The sequence below is a fragment of the Pygocentrus nattereri genome, chromosome 28, assembly GCF_015220715.1.
Source record: "Pygocentrus nattereri isolate fPygNat1 chromosome 28, fPygNat1.pri, whole genome shotgun sequence".
NCBI classification, from domain to species: domain Eukaryota; kingdom Metazoa; phylum Chordata; class Actinopteri; order Characiformes; family Serrasalmidae; genus Pygocentrus; species Pygocentrus nattereri.
Genome location: NC_051238.1, coordinates 19,651,675 through 19,669,121, shown reverse-complemented (window position 1 = coordinate 19,669,121; position 17,447 = coordinate 19,651,675). Strand labels below are relative to the sequence as shown.

The 17,447-nt window shown below is 40.8% G+C and overlaps 1 protein-coding gene across 4 annotated transcripts in view; it reads left to right on the top strand.

Annotated features, from left to right (window-relative positions):
- specc1la (sperm antigen with calponin homology and coiled-coil domains 1-like a) overlaps nucleotides 1–17,447 on the top strand; it is a 39,007-nt gene that overhangs the window by 10,660 nt on the left and 10,900 nt on the right. For all 4 annotated transcript variants that reach the window (XM_017719106.2, XM_017719105.2, XM_017719103.2 and 1 more), the window contains exons 3-10: nucleotides 2,950–3,082; nucleotides 3,338–3,669; nucleotides 4,535–5,833; nucleotides 7,138–7,345; nucleotides 7,716–7,789; nucleotides 14,203–14,378; nucleotides 15,011–15,174; nucleotides 15,351–15,493. In XM_017719106.2, the coding sequence (XP_017574595.1) occupies nucleotides 2,950–3,082; nucleotides 3,338–3,669; nucleotides 4,535–5,833; nucleotides 7,138–7,345; nucleotides 7,716–7,789; nucleotides 14,203–14,378; nucleotides 15,011–15,174; nucleotides 15,351–15,493 (2,529 nt within the window). The remainder of the gene's footprint in view (nucleotides 1–2,949; nucleotides 3,083–3,337; nucleotides 3,670–4,534; nucleotides 5,834–7,137; nucleotides 7,346–7,715; nucleotides 7,790–14,202; nucleotides 14,379–15,010; nucleotides 15,175–15,350; nucleotides 15,494–17,447) is intronic.

Genomic DNA, 17,447 nt, shown 5'->3' with positions numbered 1-17,447 from the left:
AGACCAAAAAAATTCCCACATATTTTGTTGTAAAATGTGAACACGTGAAATGAGGCTTAATTATTGCAGCATTTTAACGAAAGGCTGCATTTAAAGGGCGGTGCGGTGGGTAGCGCTGTTGCCTCACAGCAAGGAGGGCCTGGGTTCGATTCCCCGGCCGGGCGACTGGGGTCCTCTCTGTGTGGAGTTTGCATGTTCTCCCCGTGTCTGCGTGGGTTTCCTCCCGGTTCTCCGCAGTCAGGCCAAAGACATGCAGTCAGGCCAATTGGACATGCTAAATTGCCCCTAGGTGTGTGTGTGTGTGTGACCTGCGATGGACTGGTGACCTGTCCAGGGTGTATATTGCCTTCTGCCCGAAGACTGCTGGGATTGGACCCTACAAATCCCCCCTTGTGGTTATATTTCTGAATAATAATATTAATATTATTACTTCATTCTTTCTCTTTACTTCTTCTGTTTTATCTCTGTTATTTCTGTATTTTTTGTTACTCAAAGCAGGGGATGGGTGTTTGGGAGTTGAGTGGTTTTGGTATCACATCACCTTATATTTGTATGAACAGAAAAAATAAATGAGTTGTGAAATTAAATAGAAAAAAATGAATGTCCTCTGAAAAAGGGCAGGGTGGTGATGTGGCCAAGGAATACTGGCCTGGGAAAATTAAAAAAAAAAAAAAAACACGTGCTCGGACGTTCTCCAGGAAACCCTGGATGACAGGTGAGGTGGAGTAGGACACAGTATCTTTGTCATGCTTTTCAGCTGAACTGGCAGCATGCTATAAAGCTAGATTGTAATGCTAGAGAACAGCTAATGTAAGCTAACTAGCTGGATTAGCTTTTTTGCCTTGCCCGCCTTGTGATGGGTCAGTGAATCTGTCACATCACCAAGACTGAAAGGATGCTGGTGCATGAAAAGAGGATGGAAATACTCACCTCATCCTTGTTCTGTCCTGAACCTCAGGGCAGTGCGGCTGCCTTTCAGGGCTTCCCTTATACTGGTAGGTAAAGCACACGGCTGTATGTAGACAGGGGGAGGTGAGAGCCAAGAAACGATGGGGAAAGACTAATTAATGAATAAGATACTGTAGAAAGAAGCTTCTTATGTGTTATTTGTGCTGTTCTCTTAAAGTTGTTTGTCATTGTTTGTTTTGTCTAACCCCTCGCTAGCCAGGGCAACGGTGTAGGTTAACCCCATGGGGCGGGGCTAGAGAGTTAAAAAGGAGGGGAATCCATTCAGGAGGGAGAATGGAAGGGTGTGTGTATGTGGCCTTGCGGCCTCCGGCACAAACTGGCTAAAGCCTAGCCAGAAATATCCAAGGGGGACTGCATAGATACTTGGAAGTGATCCATTTGTCCAGTCATTTTACTTGTTTTTCCTTTTTCTTTTCCACATGTTTTAGTGTGCAATAATAATAAAAAAAAAAAAATCACGTGTGCAAGTTAAAATTGGAGCTCAGCCTGATCTTTTTGAGGGGAACCCAGTCTCTACTTGTCATGCTACAGTGAACTAACGCAGTCCTACAATCTCGACACTGCAACATTCCCACACGCCTCACTACAGCAAATGTTAATAAAAATTGAGAGCTTTGTACAATGCCTGGGAATTCTGTCATCGCTTGATGTCAAAATAAATGAAACTTAGCCACTGCTTTATAGAAATTCACTTTATTTGTTAAAATTCAGATCATCTAAGATTTCAGTACTTGTTTTACTGAATGTGTATCTTGCCGAACAGATCATTAGAAGCTAGCTGTCATGATTTTAGGGGACTTTCTACCATTCTGTCACTTCTCCCCCTCGCCACTGGTCATTTTCTGACAACTCTTCGGCGCCTTGAGCCAGTGGCTCAAAATGGTAAGGCTGAAGACATCCTGCCTGATCAGAAACCCCTTTCCACATCGACGACCGGGATGTCGGTAAAGAAAAATCAGCCTCGGAAGACCTCCCAGTTACAAAAGTGATATTTGATTTTGTTGCTCTCTATAATTTCTGGTAGCTAACATCAGCTAGCTCTGAAAACACAGCAGCCCTCCCGGTTTCTCTCCCAGCCCCGCCTCCAAACCCAAACGTCACTGCAATGCCGCTCCCTTTTTGAGCAGTTTTCAAGGATGAGCTGGGGTGAAGTTAGCCAAAAGTATGGGGTGTAGTTACTATTTAATATAGCGTAGCGTTCTCCTGGCATCCACCAAACCAGGGCTCGTTCATTAGACTGCCAGATAGTGAAGCGTGATTCACTGCTCCAGAGTACAGTGGTGGCATGCTTTACACCACTCCAGCCAGCGCTTGGCAATGCACATAATGGTCTGTGGTTTACACGAAGCTGCTTGGCAGTTAACAGACCATTTCCTGCAGTTTTTGGGCTGCCCAGAGGAAATGAAGCAGATCTCAATATTATATTAATAAGAGATCGCTGATTTCTGAATTGTTTCTCCTAAACCCACCTTAGGAGAAAAGAGATTAACCTCAGCATTTCACTTTAAGACATTCTGGTGGTGAAAGGAGAAAAGCGTAAGTTCTCCTTTTGGCACTGATGACAGATGACCATGAGATGACTTTTTTGACAGGGCAGATCTAGCAGGGCTGAAATTTCATAAACTGACTTTTGGAAAACTTGGTTTCCTATGACATCTGAACTCTTCAGTGTGACTCATTCTACCGTCACTACATTCTACCATCACTTATGTGTTTAATTTATACACCTCTTAGCAGTGGGTGTGCTTGAAACACTTAAACTCAGTAATTAGGAGGGATGTCCACATGTGTTCCACCATGCAGTACTGGTTACTATACGGTCACTTTCATAAACATAAATGCATGGGATGTATATAACCATAAGTACGGCTTATAAATGGAGCTTGCATACAAATTAAAAGTCAACATTTAAACAAACATTTGAACTGTTGATGTAGAATTGTTAATCCCTGCTTTTTTTCTATCATTCTTGTCCAACAGGTTAAAAGCAGTGATGATCTACTATCTGCTATGGCTGGAGGCTCAGCAGGGAACAGCAGCAGTGTTGCCAGAAGCAGAAAGAGTACTCTGGCAGGCACAAATAACACCGAGAACAAGGCCAAGACTGTCTCAGGTACCGGCTTTCTGTCTGCATTTGTCTGGCAGTTAAAGACTTTTAAAGTTTTACAACATTCTTGCATCAAGCTACTTATCTGTAGTAGGTAATTGCTAAATCACTTGTTGCTGATTCTCATTTCTTCTAGAATACACTGAGCTGTATGCCGTTTTTCTTGTTCTAAAAGCTTACATCGCAATTTTGTTACATTTTCTTTGTGAAACTTGACCACATGTTCACCTTTTCATTTTCCATTTCTGTTTTAATCTCAAGGCTCTTCTGCTAAACGTGCCTCCTCTGCAACCTCTAAAGAGCCAAGTTCAAGTCGTGATCGTTTACGCAGCTCTAGAACATCCAGCAGCAAGAAGCTGTCGTGCACAGGCTCAGCTGATGGGGTTCTTCCCAAGCGCTGTTGCCTTCCGGCCCAGGTGTTAGACTCAGAGAGTCGCATGAACAAATCCAAGTCTGACAGGCTTCTTGGTGACAAGTTGGCCCTGGAGACCAAAATGAAGGATCTCTTAGGTCTTGCTAAGAGCAAAGACTTGGAAATTCTGCAGCTACGGATTGAGCTGCGAAATATGAGGATCCAGCTGGGACTGCCTGAGGTAAAGCAACATCTGTACAAACATATTAGAATATGCAAGTGGCAGGACAGTAATACCTAACCTCACTAAAAACTTTTTTAGTTTTTAACTCTTCTGGTGACATATTTTAAAGGTGGGGATAACATCTGAAAGACTTCAGCTACTTTAGGGTAGAGATCTGGCGACACGTTGGATTTTTCTGTCTGAAAGGGCCAAAACTTAACTGGTGTGTTGGAAAAAAGACAGAAATGTTGCTTTCTATATGATGATTTTTAGTGACTGGGCTTGCAGTCAAGATTTGTTGAAGGATAAGATGATTCACCAGTTGTTGACTGACAGAATGTGTGCGGATGCTGCTGATGCAGATGAAAAATAATTTTTAAAAAGTGAATTGTGTCAAAATAATGATTTTTTTTTTAAACCACCCATTTTATGCAAGATACTGTATCAACCTATGATACTATGTCAGATACTATGTCAACCTACACAGGAAAACCTGTTTCAATGAGACTTAAAATGAGGCTGTCATTTTGTACTTGCATAAAAATAGGAAAAACAATTTCTCAAAAATAAGAAATCTGACATGTTTGTGAAAGACCCTTTACAGAAAACCGTGTAAAGAAAACCATATTATATTAATATGCTAAATAAAGTCACCAGTACCAAGCAGAATATATTCCATTAAGCTATGTCTGTTTTAAATAAAAATTTTTATACATTTTTTTTTTATCATTATCATGTGAAATGAGCCTTTTTTAGAGAGATTACCTTACCTATTACCTAGTACAAAGAAAGGTGTTCAGACATATTATGAATTTAAGTAAAATCAACTGAAGAGTAGTCACTATTAATAAAATGGATTTCTGATTTGTTACGGTGACACCAGGAGGAAGAGATGGATAAGAAACCACCAGAGCATGAGACAACAGCGTTGATCATGGCAGCAGATGTAGAGTCCAAACTGCTTCTCCTGCAGGAACAAAATCAAGCAATTCGTGGAGAACTGAATTTCCTAAAGAACGAGAACCGCATGCTCAAGGACCGTCTCAATGCCCTAGGCTTCTCTCTGGAGCAGAGATTGGATGGATCTGAAAAGCTGTTTAGCTGTCCTTCCAGTCCTGAACCATCATCTTCAGTGGGTGCAAGAGGGCATGGAGACTGTGATGCTACCTTGGCATCATCAACGGAATGTTCTGCACCAGGTTCCATGGAAGACCTTCTAACCAGCGGCCAGTGTAGTGGCTCTACCGACAATCTGGATAGTGAATCGAGTGAGATGTACCAGGCGGTCACCTCCAGCGATGATGCCCTAGAGGCCCCATCTGGTTGTGGTTCATCATGTTCCTCTGAGTCTGAGGGTGGAGCCCCAGCAAGTTGTGACCACTCCCGTAAAAGTAGCAGTGGCAACACCAGCGAGGTGTCTGTGGCCTGCTTGACGGAGCGTATCCACCAAATGGAGGAGAACCAGCACAGCACATCCGAGGAGCTGCAGGCCACACTCCAAGAGCTTGCCGATTTGCAGCAGATCACGCAGGAGTTGAATGGTGAGAATGAGCGACTGGGTGAAGAAAAAGTGCTGCTCATGGACTCCCTTTGCCAGCAGAGTGATAAACTGGAGCACTGCGGCCGGCAGATTGAGTATTTCCGCTCACTACTTGATGAGCACGGTGTAGGTTATGCAGTTGACGAAGACATTAAGAGTGGCCGCTACCTAGAGCTAGAGCAGCGTTATGTGGAGCTGGCTGAAAACGCACGATTTGATCGCGAGCAGCTCCTGGGTGTGCAGCAGCATCTGAGCAACACTCTGAAGATGGCTGAGCAGGACAACGCAGAAGCACAGGGTGTAATTGCAGCTCTAAAAGAGCGCAACCACCACATGGAGAGGCTAGTGGAGACAGAGCGCCAGGAGCGCACTCGCATAGCTGCTATGCTGGAGGAATGCAGAGCAAAAGTGGGCAGCAATCAAGCTGAGTTGAATCGCTGCAGGGCCTTGCTAGAGCAGGAGAGACTAAAGGTAGCTGAGCTCTATTCCATCCATAATGCTGGAGATAAGAGTAATATCCGGCAGCTGCTGGAGAGAGTCAGGTTGGATAAGGAAGATGCTGAGGACAAGGTCACCAAGCTGCAGGATGAACTGGGACACACACGTGCTGAGGTGATCCGACTGCAGGACACCCTCAAAAAGGTAAACAGTTTCCAGGGGGTTGTTCTCAAAGCTCTTAAAGTTGTATTTACTACACATGCAGTAGTCGTGAGAGAAAATGACATTTTATATAGAAAATATGTATAATGCATAGAAGATCCCAGGACTAAAAACTGAGTCATGTGCATCACTTCCTCTCTAATACTTAATTCCTTTAATGACAGTGCCAGTCCTGTTAGGTCTGGATTTCACCCGTCTCTTGAGTCTTTTGCATTTCACTCTTTCACTCTTTCACTAACTTTGTGCTTTTTAGCTGAGCAAAGCATGACGCTGATATTTCCACATTCCAGGTTGACAACTGTACAGGTCTGTATGTGACCAGTACGACTTCCATGATGGAATATTGTGACACTGACTGAGCAGCAACATCACCAGACCAAACTCAAGAAACTTGTGTGATTGGTGTTATTAAGACAAAGGAAACATGCAACAAGTTATAAATGATGCTTGCAACTTAGTATCCAGTGAGCTTCTAATTGAATTATTTAATTATTAGATTTTACACTTGGGGTGGCACGGTGGTGTGGTGGGTAGCGCTGTCGCCTCACAGCGAGGAGGGCCTGGGTTCAATCTGTGTCCTCTCTGTGTGGAGTTCACATGTTCTGCGTGGGTTTCCTCCGGGTTCTCCGGTTTCCTCCCACAGTCCAAAGACATGCAATCAGGCCAACCAGGATAGGTCCAGCACCCCCCCCCCACCCCCCCCCCCAAACCCTGAGCGAGAAGCGGCTTAGAAAATGGATGGATGGATTTTACACTTTTCTCTTCATTTTAATCACATGCAGTAGTAAACCCCTGTAGGTCTGTACTGCATGATAACTACAAACTAAAGGGTTTTTGTAGTATTGGTTGTACTGATATCAAAGAATGTTGCAATAGGTTATCACTTATGTTTTGGACAGAAAGGAGCTGAATTGTTTGAGCTCTGACAGATGTGGCAAGGTTTTTAGATACATCGGATCAAAACTGCCTACTTGCTTCAGTACAGTCTTCATAGCGTTTCTTGATTTTTGGATTTGAACTAACAGCGTTTATTGCAAGAAATCTGAAGAACCAGGCAGGTGCTGAATTAACAAGCAGTCCGCTGCACAGCACTACTCTGATAATACTGTGAGCCGTTTGAATAGAAATGCAGATCATAAAATAATCCAGATAATCCTGATAAATCATAAACTCACCAAATTGTCCCTGTGTAATTAGTTGCTGATTGTACACTAAACTGTCCCTAGTTTCACTGCAGGATCATGTGTTACTATTACACCATTCCTCTCTTGTGGTTGTCTTTGTAGTTGGATGGAGAATACAGGAACTTTCAGAGTGAGGTTCAGAAGGAACTGGTGGAACAGAAGCGAGCTGTAGAGAAACAACGAGGAGATCTACAGGAGAAAGAAACAGAGATCGCTGACATGAAAGATACCATCTTTGAGCTAGAAGATGAAGTGGAGCAGCACAGAGCTGTGAAATTGCACGACAATCTCATCATCAATGACCTGGAAAGTAAGTTGTCTGGAGAGAGAGGGAGAGAGGAGAGAGGATGGGTGGAGAGTGGGAACAAGGTGTCATGATAGTGCTCATTTCTGTAATTCCCAGCAGGTTATAGGAAGGCATTTTAGAAGGTGACATTACTAAACTGGTACTGTCTGGAAATCAAAATCAAATCTCACTCTGTAAGAAAAGTTTAACTGTGGGGAGTAAGTACATTCATAAGTAATGCCACAGTAACAGTGTTTCAGTGCATATTAGAAAAACTATGATCAGCTTTTTTTCTGACACAGAATATTCCTTCTGCTTGACATGTTAATTGCCTTCATCCATCTCTGTCTCTCTCTCTCTCTCTCTCTCTCTCTCTCTCTCTCTCTCTTTCCAGATTCAGTAAAGAAACTGCAGGACCAGAAGCATGACATGGAGAGGGACATTAAGATACTACACCGCAGGCTTAGAGTGAGTGTTGTCCTATGTCTACTAAATCATTTAAAGGCTGTGTCGATTTCTGCTTCTTTAAAAATAAAACATCTGTCCCAGCAGAAACTACTGATTTGGATAGAGCCTACAGATTATAGAGACAACAGAAAGTGATACTTTTTAAAAAAATCCCACCTCCACATTTAACCCATCCGTGAAGTGTAGTGAATACACACACACTAGGGGGCAGTGAGCACACTTGCCCAGAGCGGTGGGCAGCCCTAGCCACAGCACCCGGGGAGCAGTTGGGGGTTAGGTGTCTTGCTCAAGGACACCTCAGTCATGGACTGTCAGCACTGGGGATCGAACTGGCAACCTTCCGGTCACAGGGCCAGTTCCCTAACCTCCAGCCCATGACTGCCCTGAAGTCCTGGCTATTTATCCTTGAATGTTAACAAATGTAGATTTGTGAATTTTCCATAGTTCTGTATTGTTGTATTTAGTCACTGTTCATAGACAAGCAAGTATCTCCAAAATGGTAACCTTACAAAAGACAAAAACCTTTATTTTCAGTGTAGGTGAAAGTAAAGAGATTTTATCCATAGCAGTTTTGGAGCATTTCTATTGGTCCATTCATCGTGAAATTCTCACATAATATTAAGTACAGCTGCTGAGCACAAGCATCAGTGCTATCACTTGTAGTAGTAGCAGGTAGCACACGAGTAGTCATGTTCTGATGCTGAAGACATTAACGTACGTAGTCTTGTGCCTATTAAACTTCAAATATGCATAATAGTGTGCAGTTGATTTAAAATGCAAGAAAAGTAGTGGAAATTGTCCATTATTGATATTTGTATTGGCCAATACAAGGACTTATTTGTTGATTTTCACTGGCCCAGTGTTTTAGGAAATTCGATGTCTGTTGTTACACTATAAAACACGAGATGGTGTGTTTTCGCAAGTAGCGTGAACGTTGTGATTTTGTTCGATTGGACTAACACAGTACAATTGATATTATACTGTATTAGTATATTTGTCAGTGATTCGTTGTATGGCCACCAGAGGTCTCAGTCCCCAGAGTACTAGCCTTCTTCCACATTAACCACCTGCACCTTATTTCAGTAAATCAGCCACTGCTTAAATACCCCATCCTTTCAGCCAGGCAGTGCAAAGTATTGCCAGTTCACACATGTCTGCATACTGAGCGTTTGGGAATGTCTACCTGTCTTGCGTTTCTGACTCTCTGCCTGGACTTTTGGATTTTTGCCTTTTGCCCCTGTGTTTTGGATGATTGGTTTTCAAACAGACTTACTGGTTTTGACCTGTTTTCTATGCCTTTTGACCACAAGTTGTGGATTGCCAATTAAACCTGCACATGGATCCTTCTTCAGTTTCTGAGTCCGTTGTGTCACAATATTACTGACGAATGAGGTGCTTCCCCTTCTAGACTGTTTCTTAGCATTAGGCGGGCTGTAGAGCGCGGTGGCTTGCAGCTTGTAGCCCTTTTTTTATTTAGCTCAATCAACAACAACCTGTCCATTTGTGTGCCAGGTGGTGAGGCTCGGCGGGCTCAGTAAAACTCTCTCTTGGCTCTTTGTTGACTACATAAATATGTCAGTGGGGTTTTTTGTTCCTCAGTTGACAGGGTGCAAACGTAGCACTGAGAACTGAAATCTTTGCTCGAACACAGTTTGCCCATGTACTTTCTCCAGAAAGTCCCAGTCTCACTCAGGGGAAGGAGTTCGGCTTGTTGTGCATTGCTTTTGCTAGTCAAATATTTGGACACACCTACTCATAAAAGGTTTTTCTTTATTTTTACTATTTCCCACATTTTAGAATTATAGTGAAGACATCACAACTATGACATAACACATGTCATGCTTATTTTGGAATGTTCTTTCTTGAACATTTAAGATGTGTTTGTCTGCGGATGCCCAGCGATCTGGGCCATGTCCATTCATATCTGTTGTAGTTTAGAATGCGATAGTGTTGCATGTGGTAGATGTGTTGGACAGAGGTAGATGTGTTGGAACACCTAGAATACCTAGTGGAACACCTGTATTAACACATACCAGCTTCTTGCAGTATGTAAAATACGCTTCTAATTTGTAGTCAAAACTTGTAGTCATTATCTTCAATAGGGGTTCTGTTATTAGAGGGGTTGTCAGCAGTTATGCAATATTTTAAGATAGCCAGTTTGTGAGTGACAGGTGTCTTGGCAACAGCTGGTGTACAAGCCATGGGAATACGAGTCATTATATTACCATGGAAAAATATGCTTTGAAAAAAAGAGCAATGCTGTATTTGTCTTACAAATTTCATTTGCATTTAAGTCTAAGCTTGTTTTTCAGATTATGACAAATGCATAACCACTTAGGCAAGCTATATATAATACAATTGTTTTAGATAATAGGTTCAATAATTGATATATACAACGTATAATGACATTTTCTTTCCTTTCCAGTATTATTAAATATAGGAAAATAAGTTTTTAGCTCAAAAATGCAACTGATATGAGAGACAATACTTTTCCTAATGTTCAAAAGGCATAAGTGCAGTTGTGTGGAAACCTGTAATAGTATTTATTTAGATCGTTTATACATTTAAAGAAGAGTCTGATGTAGTCTCTTCCTTGTACCTGCTTTCGCTTAGTTAAATTACCTTTCATTAATAGATGGTTAGATTTTACAGGTAATATGCAATATTGAACATTTGGTAGAAAAAAAAGAAAGCAGCCCGTCATTGGACAGAAGTATTTCGATTAATCACTGATAACAGAGCTACTTTTAGAAGCAGTTATCTGAGAATCAGAGTAACAATGAGAAACAGATCTCTGAAAATCAGTTGCTGTTTCCAGTGAAAACTCTCGTTGGAACACAACCTTTGATTCTGATTGTATTTTTAAGATGGTGGAAGACCATTTAGAGAGCTGCTTTGGCTTGTTAAAGATGAGATCTTAGTCTATTAGGATGACAATGTCTTTTGGACTTTGGTTTGTAGAGCCCTTCAGTTTCATTTCAAGAAAATTGTGCCTCGTCTAATTATTGTGTGTTCCATGTGCTGACATGGTGGGTGTATCGGACTGTAGTCATCTAAGGAGAGAGTTATAATATGTTTATGTATCATCTACAAACTATGGTGTTTTTGTTGTTCTGTTGGATTTGGGGCAGGTGGGGCCATGCGCTTCTAGCTCCAACACCCGCTACCAACAAGCATCACAGAAAATTCCTATTTGACTCATATTTGTCCTTCATTGCTTGTTAAGTGATACTTTTTAAATTCCACCTCCGCATTTAACTCATCCGTGAAGTGAAACACCACACACACACTAGTGAATACACACACTCTAGGGGGCAGTGAGCACAGTTGCCTGGAGCGGTGGGCAGCCCCAATGGAGCAATTGGAGGTTAGGTGTCTTGCTCAAGGACGCCTCAGTCATGTGCTGTCGGCTCTGAGGATCAAACCGGCGACCTTCCAGTCACAGGGCCAGTTCCCTAACCTCCAGCCCATGACTGCCCCCTGTTGTCACAGTTTCCACTTTGACTTGCTTTGTTTTGAAGAATTTGCTCTTTTGTGGGTGTTTATGATGTTATTAATCCAAGAAAGTAACAAGGTCCAAGAATAAAAGTGGGCTGTTTTATGACTTATAGGACAGCACTGAAGACCCAGTCATGGCTTTTCCCTTCTTTTAATCTGCTTCTGGTCTCTGCCTTTCCCAGTAGATGGAGCTATTGTCCACACTCAGTATTGCATGCTGAACAGTGCTTAAGTGAGTGACATTTCAATAAACTTATTATTTATTGTTTTTAACAGTTGCACTTATATTTTTGTATCTGTAGCTACAGCTTATCCATCAATAGAAATTGATCATGTTGTCTTTTATTGCATTATTGTCTATTCCCGACAGTAGACTTCTGACTTTCAGCACTGGATGTCATAACTGTAAGCTAATACTCTTGCTGAGAATATGCACCTTGTGGCATCTGTAGCATTTATGCTAACAAACTAAACAATTCAATAGCACAGAAAATTTGGAAGCACACAGCAGAGTATTTTAAAACATTTTTTATTCACAATTGATCTAGCTTTATAAGATGTGCTGTGCAGATATAAAATACTGTGTCTTTAAAACCATTATTTAAAACCATGTACCTTGCCATGTTTTGTGTTTTATAAAGAATATGTTATTAGAAAGAAGTTGTAGACACAGTAAAATTAACAAGAGTTTTAAAAAAGTAATTAATATCTTGTGAGTTACTTTGAAGAACAAAGTTTGGTTCCAGATTTCTTATCAATGCCCCCAGGCATTTGTTAAATTCCATCACCAGCAAACTGATTTCATCAAGCACTGATTAGTCAAGCTTGGTATTACATAACACTCAAATCAATACAGGGCTTTTGTAGCACATTGAGATGCATAAAACTGACAACACGTTGCATTAAGGGTCAAAAATTAGCGGTTATTGTATCCTTAATAGCATAATTATTATATATGTTAATTAAAGGCTCATTAAATACATTGTTAACTGAAAGTTTGGTTTGTTATTAGTTCATAGTGTTGCATTGTGGTCAGTTGTATAACTTCTATATCGCTGCTGTCGGAAGAAAACCATGTATCTCCAAAAATAGTAACTTTACAGGAGAAGGAAAAAACATACTTCACTTTCAATGTAAGTCAATGGAACCAGAATTTTTCCCATGTCATTTTGGGTCATTTCTTTTAGGCCATTCATCATAAAATTTACAAACAATGTAAAGAGTAACAGATACTTTCAAATTATGTCAAAAACTGAAAAATGCCAAAAATGAAGATACAAGGTTTTCTTCAATTAACCAGCTTGTCCAAGACAAGTTTGCTCTATCATCAAGTGACATATTTAGATATTTACAAATTAGACATTATATTACAAAAAAAAAAAAAAACTGGGACATTACTAAAGGGCAACTAACCAACGTAGAAACCCATTTTATAAATTTGTCTGAACATCTATAAAAAAAATGATTGGCTGTCAAGACAACACTTTACATCTCAAAGGACGATGGGAATTGGAACTGAATACAGTAGTGCAGGAAGAAGTTGGGGAAAATGTATGTTCCAGATGTCACAGGGGGGTTGGGAGCCAGTTATAGAAAGAATTCGACTGGAAGGTTAAAATGAGGTATTTCAGGACCCCACTGGTTGCATGTGTTTTTTAAAAAGAAATCTACCAATAAATGTTGGAGAAACTGTAGTATGGTTGGTGATTATACTCATATGTTCTGGGACTGTCCAACAATATAGAAAGACATTCTGGAAGAATATTAAAGAGGAGTTGGAGAAAATTCTAGAAGTTCATATTGCCATGGACCCATTACTGTTCTTGTTGGACGTGTTACCTGAACACATGTTTACCAGTGACCAGTGCTACATACTGCATGTTCTGTTGATGGTTGCAAGAAAATTAATTAGAGTTAATTGGAGGACGCCTAATCCCCCAACGATTGTACAGCGGTTACAAAGAGCCAAGCATGTTTATATGATGGAACACATGACAGCCCAGTTTCAATTAAAAGTTCCTGTTTTTATAAGAAGATGGAAACCTGTCATTGTTGACATTAGTTAGGGGTGGGCCTTTTTTTCTCCTCCTTCCCCCCTGATTATATGTGAATATGTGTATGGAGCTATAGAATATGTGGATATGTATATGTGCTCATGTTCTGTGAAGCTCCATTCTCAAGGTGTTATATGTTAATAGCCAGTCAATGTGTGTTAATGGCAATAAAGTTTAAAAAAAAAATCATTGCGACATATGTAGCATCTACATTTTTATACTAGTTTGAGGTTTTTCAGGATGTCCACACAATATTGAACCCAAAAATGTTCCTGGAGTCTGGAGGTCAAGAATTATTTAAACAATGTGGATATTTCTAAGCAATATGGATGCAACATGCCGATTAAGCTCTTCTGGGTTTATGTTAATTCACATAAATGGCTATAGATTGTGAGGGCTTTGGCCAATTCTCATAAATCTTAAATATATCATATCTCACATGATTTTGAGGAAGCCCACCAAGTTTGACACAAATTCGAAAGGGGAAGCTAGAGTAACCAAATCGCAGTACAATATGTGACCTTCTTTATGGTTTTCCTGCAAATGCAGTTTGGAATATATCCAATTTTGCCAGCATTGATGTTCCAACATTCATATACTCCGAGCATGGTTATTATCTGCCCTTGTCTTCTACATCTGAGCACTGGCTTATTATCAAGAGTAGAGCAGAAAATACTGTGTATTTTAATGAAATATTGTAAATGATTGCTGTGTGGACAGTTCTAGCCGTCAAAGGGGGCTCCTTTGAATTTTGATGATGGCAAAGCTTTCCTGTTAATACAAGATTTATTTAGCAATGTTTCAGATGGAATTTCCACGACAATCTACAATACCATGTCTTGTGTTTGTTGGTGCATTCAGGAGGAGTCTGCAGAGTGGCGGCAGTTTCAGGCTGATTTGCAGACAGCTGTGGTTATTGCCAATGACATCAAGTCTGAAGCTCAGGAGGAGATAGGTGACCTGCGACATCGCCTGCAAGAGGCCCAAGAGAAGAATGACAAACTCTGCAAAGAGCTGGATGAGGTTAAAAACCGAAAGTAAGAAGTTATTTCATAGCAAATGCAGATGACATTCACTTTATTCATGTAATCATGTGTGTATGTGTGTATAAATATTATGTTAAACAATATACACAGTGATGCTAGTGCAGCGAATTGGTGATTCTGAGAGTAAGACAGAAGTTCTTGCGTGAGATAACATGCATTCGTTTGAGGTCACCGAACGGTAGGTTTCACTGTATCGTAATAAAAAGAAAAATACATTATAGGCATAAACATACATGCTAATTACAGCTCATTCTTCTGTGGGATTTGCAGTGTTATGTTAGCTAGCCGTGGTACACATCCACTTTCACTTGCACTCAAGGATTTTGCCGACTTGCTAGGTTATACAATATGATGCACCAAATGAAAATGTTTTGGAAAAACAGATCACACTTGCAAATTTATATACATAGTAAAATAAATGAAATAGCCAAACAAACTACAACTTCCTATTAACAAGGTAATTCCTATAGGCATGAACTGCCGAAGTATTTATGGCAAACCCCTATATTATTACTAATAAATGCAACACTCTCAACAGCACCTGAACAGTGGTTCTTTAAATACTGTATGATCTAAGATGGTAGGATGTCAAATTATTGTTGTATATCTGTTAAACCTTGCAGACAGGATGAAGAGCGTGGCCGTGTGTATAACTATATGAATGCCGTGGAGCGGGATCTGGCTGCATTGAGGCAAGGCATGGGGCTAAGTCAGCGTTCTTCCACCTCCTCTGAGCCCTCACCTACAGTCAAAACTCTTATCAAGAGCTTCGACAGTGCATCCCAAGGTTACACACAATACTCCATAATACACCTTCTAATTTAGATCTAGTACATCGTAGTCCGTGGCTTCATTCACTGTTAAACCAGATCACAGGACTCATGACTTGCATTCCCAAAAGAATGTGAGATCTGAAATGGTTTTTGAAGCTGCTTCTTCATTTGCTTTTTTCTGTGATTGCAGGCCCAGGTGTAAATGCTTCAGCAGCTGCTGTTGTTGCCGCTGCTGCTGCAACAACCACAGTGCCTGCTACATCCTTAACACGCAACCCTCTCAGTCCCAGCCCCCTAAAGACCCCCCCTGCAGCTGCTGTATCACCTATGCAGGTACCCCAGCTGCACAGTTTGGTTACATATGAAATAGAGACGTTGTTGGCTGTGTAGTCCTATGTGGCAAGCACTTTCCACTCATTCCCATGACCTTTAGTACCGCATTGGCTTTGTTTTTCACTTTTGACAGAAGTTTATGCCGTCTTCTCCACTGGAAAACTGGACTGGACCTTAATCATACCACTGATGCAAAACTAATATGTACAATAATAATAAGTTCAATTTATATAGCGCCTTTCACAAACCCAAGGACGCTTTACATCATCATCATAGAGGTAAACATATAAAATTCACACTACAGAGAGGAAAAAAGGAAGGTTTTTAGCAGGGATTTGAAGGAAGACAGAGAAGCTCTGAAAGATCTGCCACCCATTGTAATGGGGAGCGAGGAGGCGGACGTATATGCGGAGATAAGCGACTTTTATTGTGGGCAAGTCCAGGGTCATTGTCTAAACGGTCCAGGGTCATAGAGCCAACACGGACTGATCGGGGGACAGACATGACAGAAACTGGAATCAAACAAGCATAACAGAACAATCAACAGTACAAAGACCAGCGACCAGATGGGGGAAAACACAGGCTTTAAATACAAGAGGAACAGGTGGAAACAATCAGGGGTGGAGTCATGAAACAAGAGGGCTGGACTAAAAAACCAAAACAAAGAACACGTGGACAGGACTGGGAGGGGCCAATCATGACACCCATAGTAGAAAGTCTAGTTGAGGGAACTGTGAGGAGTCCAGCATTAGGAGATCGGAGAGCACGAACAAGAAGTACAAGAAGTTCTAAAATAAGCACACGTTGCTAATTGTCTGTTACCTCCACTAAGGTTACTAGCATTTGTTTGTGAGGAGGCACTAAACTGATTTTAAGCATGTTAGGTTAAAAAAATACAGTATATAAAAAGCTGAGTTAAAGCATTTTTTCCTTGATTCATCACAGGTCTTTCAAAGAGTATAAGGAAATATATTAAACTAAGGAAAAAAAGAGTTGGACACATCTTCTGTAACCTCCAGTTGCTAAAATGTGTCTCTGGTCTCATGGTTATCATCAGGGGCGTAGCCAAAACCTTTTCAATGGGGTGGCAAATTTAGATCTGGCTATTCTATTGGGGTGGTAATCTGCTAGGGTGAGAAAAGATATGCAGTGACATTAGGAGAAAATAATATTTGGCAGGACAGCAAGCATTAGCATGAAATCATCATCATCATCGTCATTAACCGCTTAGTCCAGCATGAAATCTAGACTGCATTATTAAACAAATACTTTGCTGTAACAAATAGTCAGCTTTTAATGTCTAAACAATAGACATTACTATACAACAGTAAATTTTAGTACTCATCTTTGATAGTTACCTCATTTTACCATCATGCAGCCTTCATATAACAGAGCAGCACTGCTGAGTGCACTAGCTAAATTATTAATGCGGTCATAATTCTATGAAGATGAACAAAATAATGGTGCTATTAATTGGCTAACCACATTTTTACTTTTGCAGGTTCTCTCTGAAAAAAACTGAAACTGATTTTATACTGTTTTCCATTATGTTATATGAAAAATATTATTTACTATTACTATTTCTACTACAGCAGACCACAGTAGTCATGTCGACGTTTTGTAGTCCGCCCCATGCTTTTGTGCCCATATTAGGAACTCCGGGCCTAAGCTTCATTTCTCTATGGCCAGAACGAATAGGATTTTCGGACAACCGTCTCTGTCACACCCTGTGTTAAACAGAAATGTTCAGAACCCAATACATTTTGTCCTGTAAACATTCTGCTCTCGAATACCACTGGATGCTCTGAATTATGAGGTCGTTACAGAGTTGAAATATGAATATTGCTACATGTGAGTTAAAGCTACTGCGCAAGTCATTAGACTGGCATCCTCCTTAAGCAGGTTATGATTGAGGCTCTCAGAATATGCTAATTATTATTTTAATGCTGGTAAC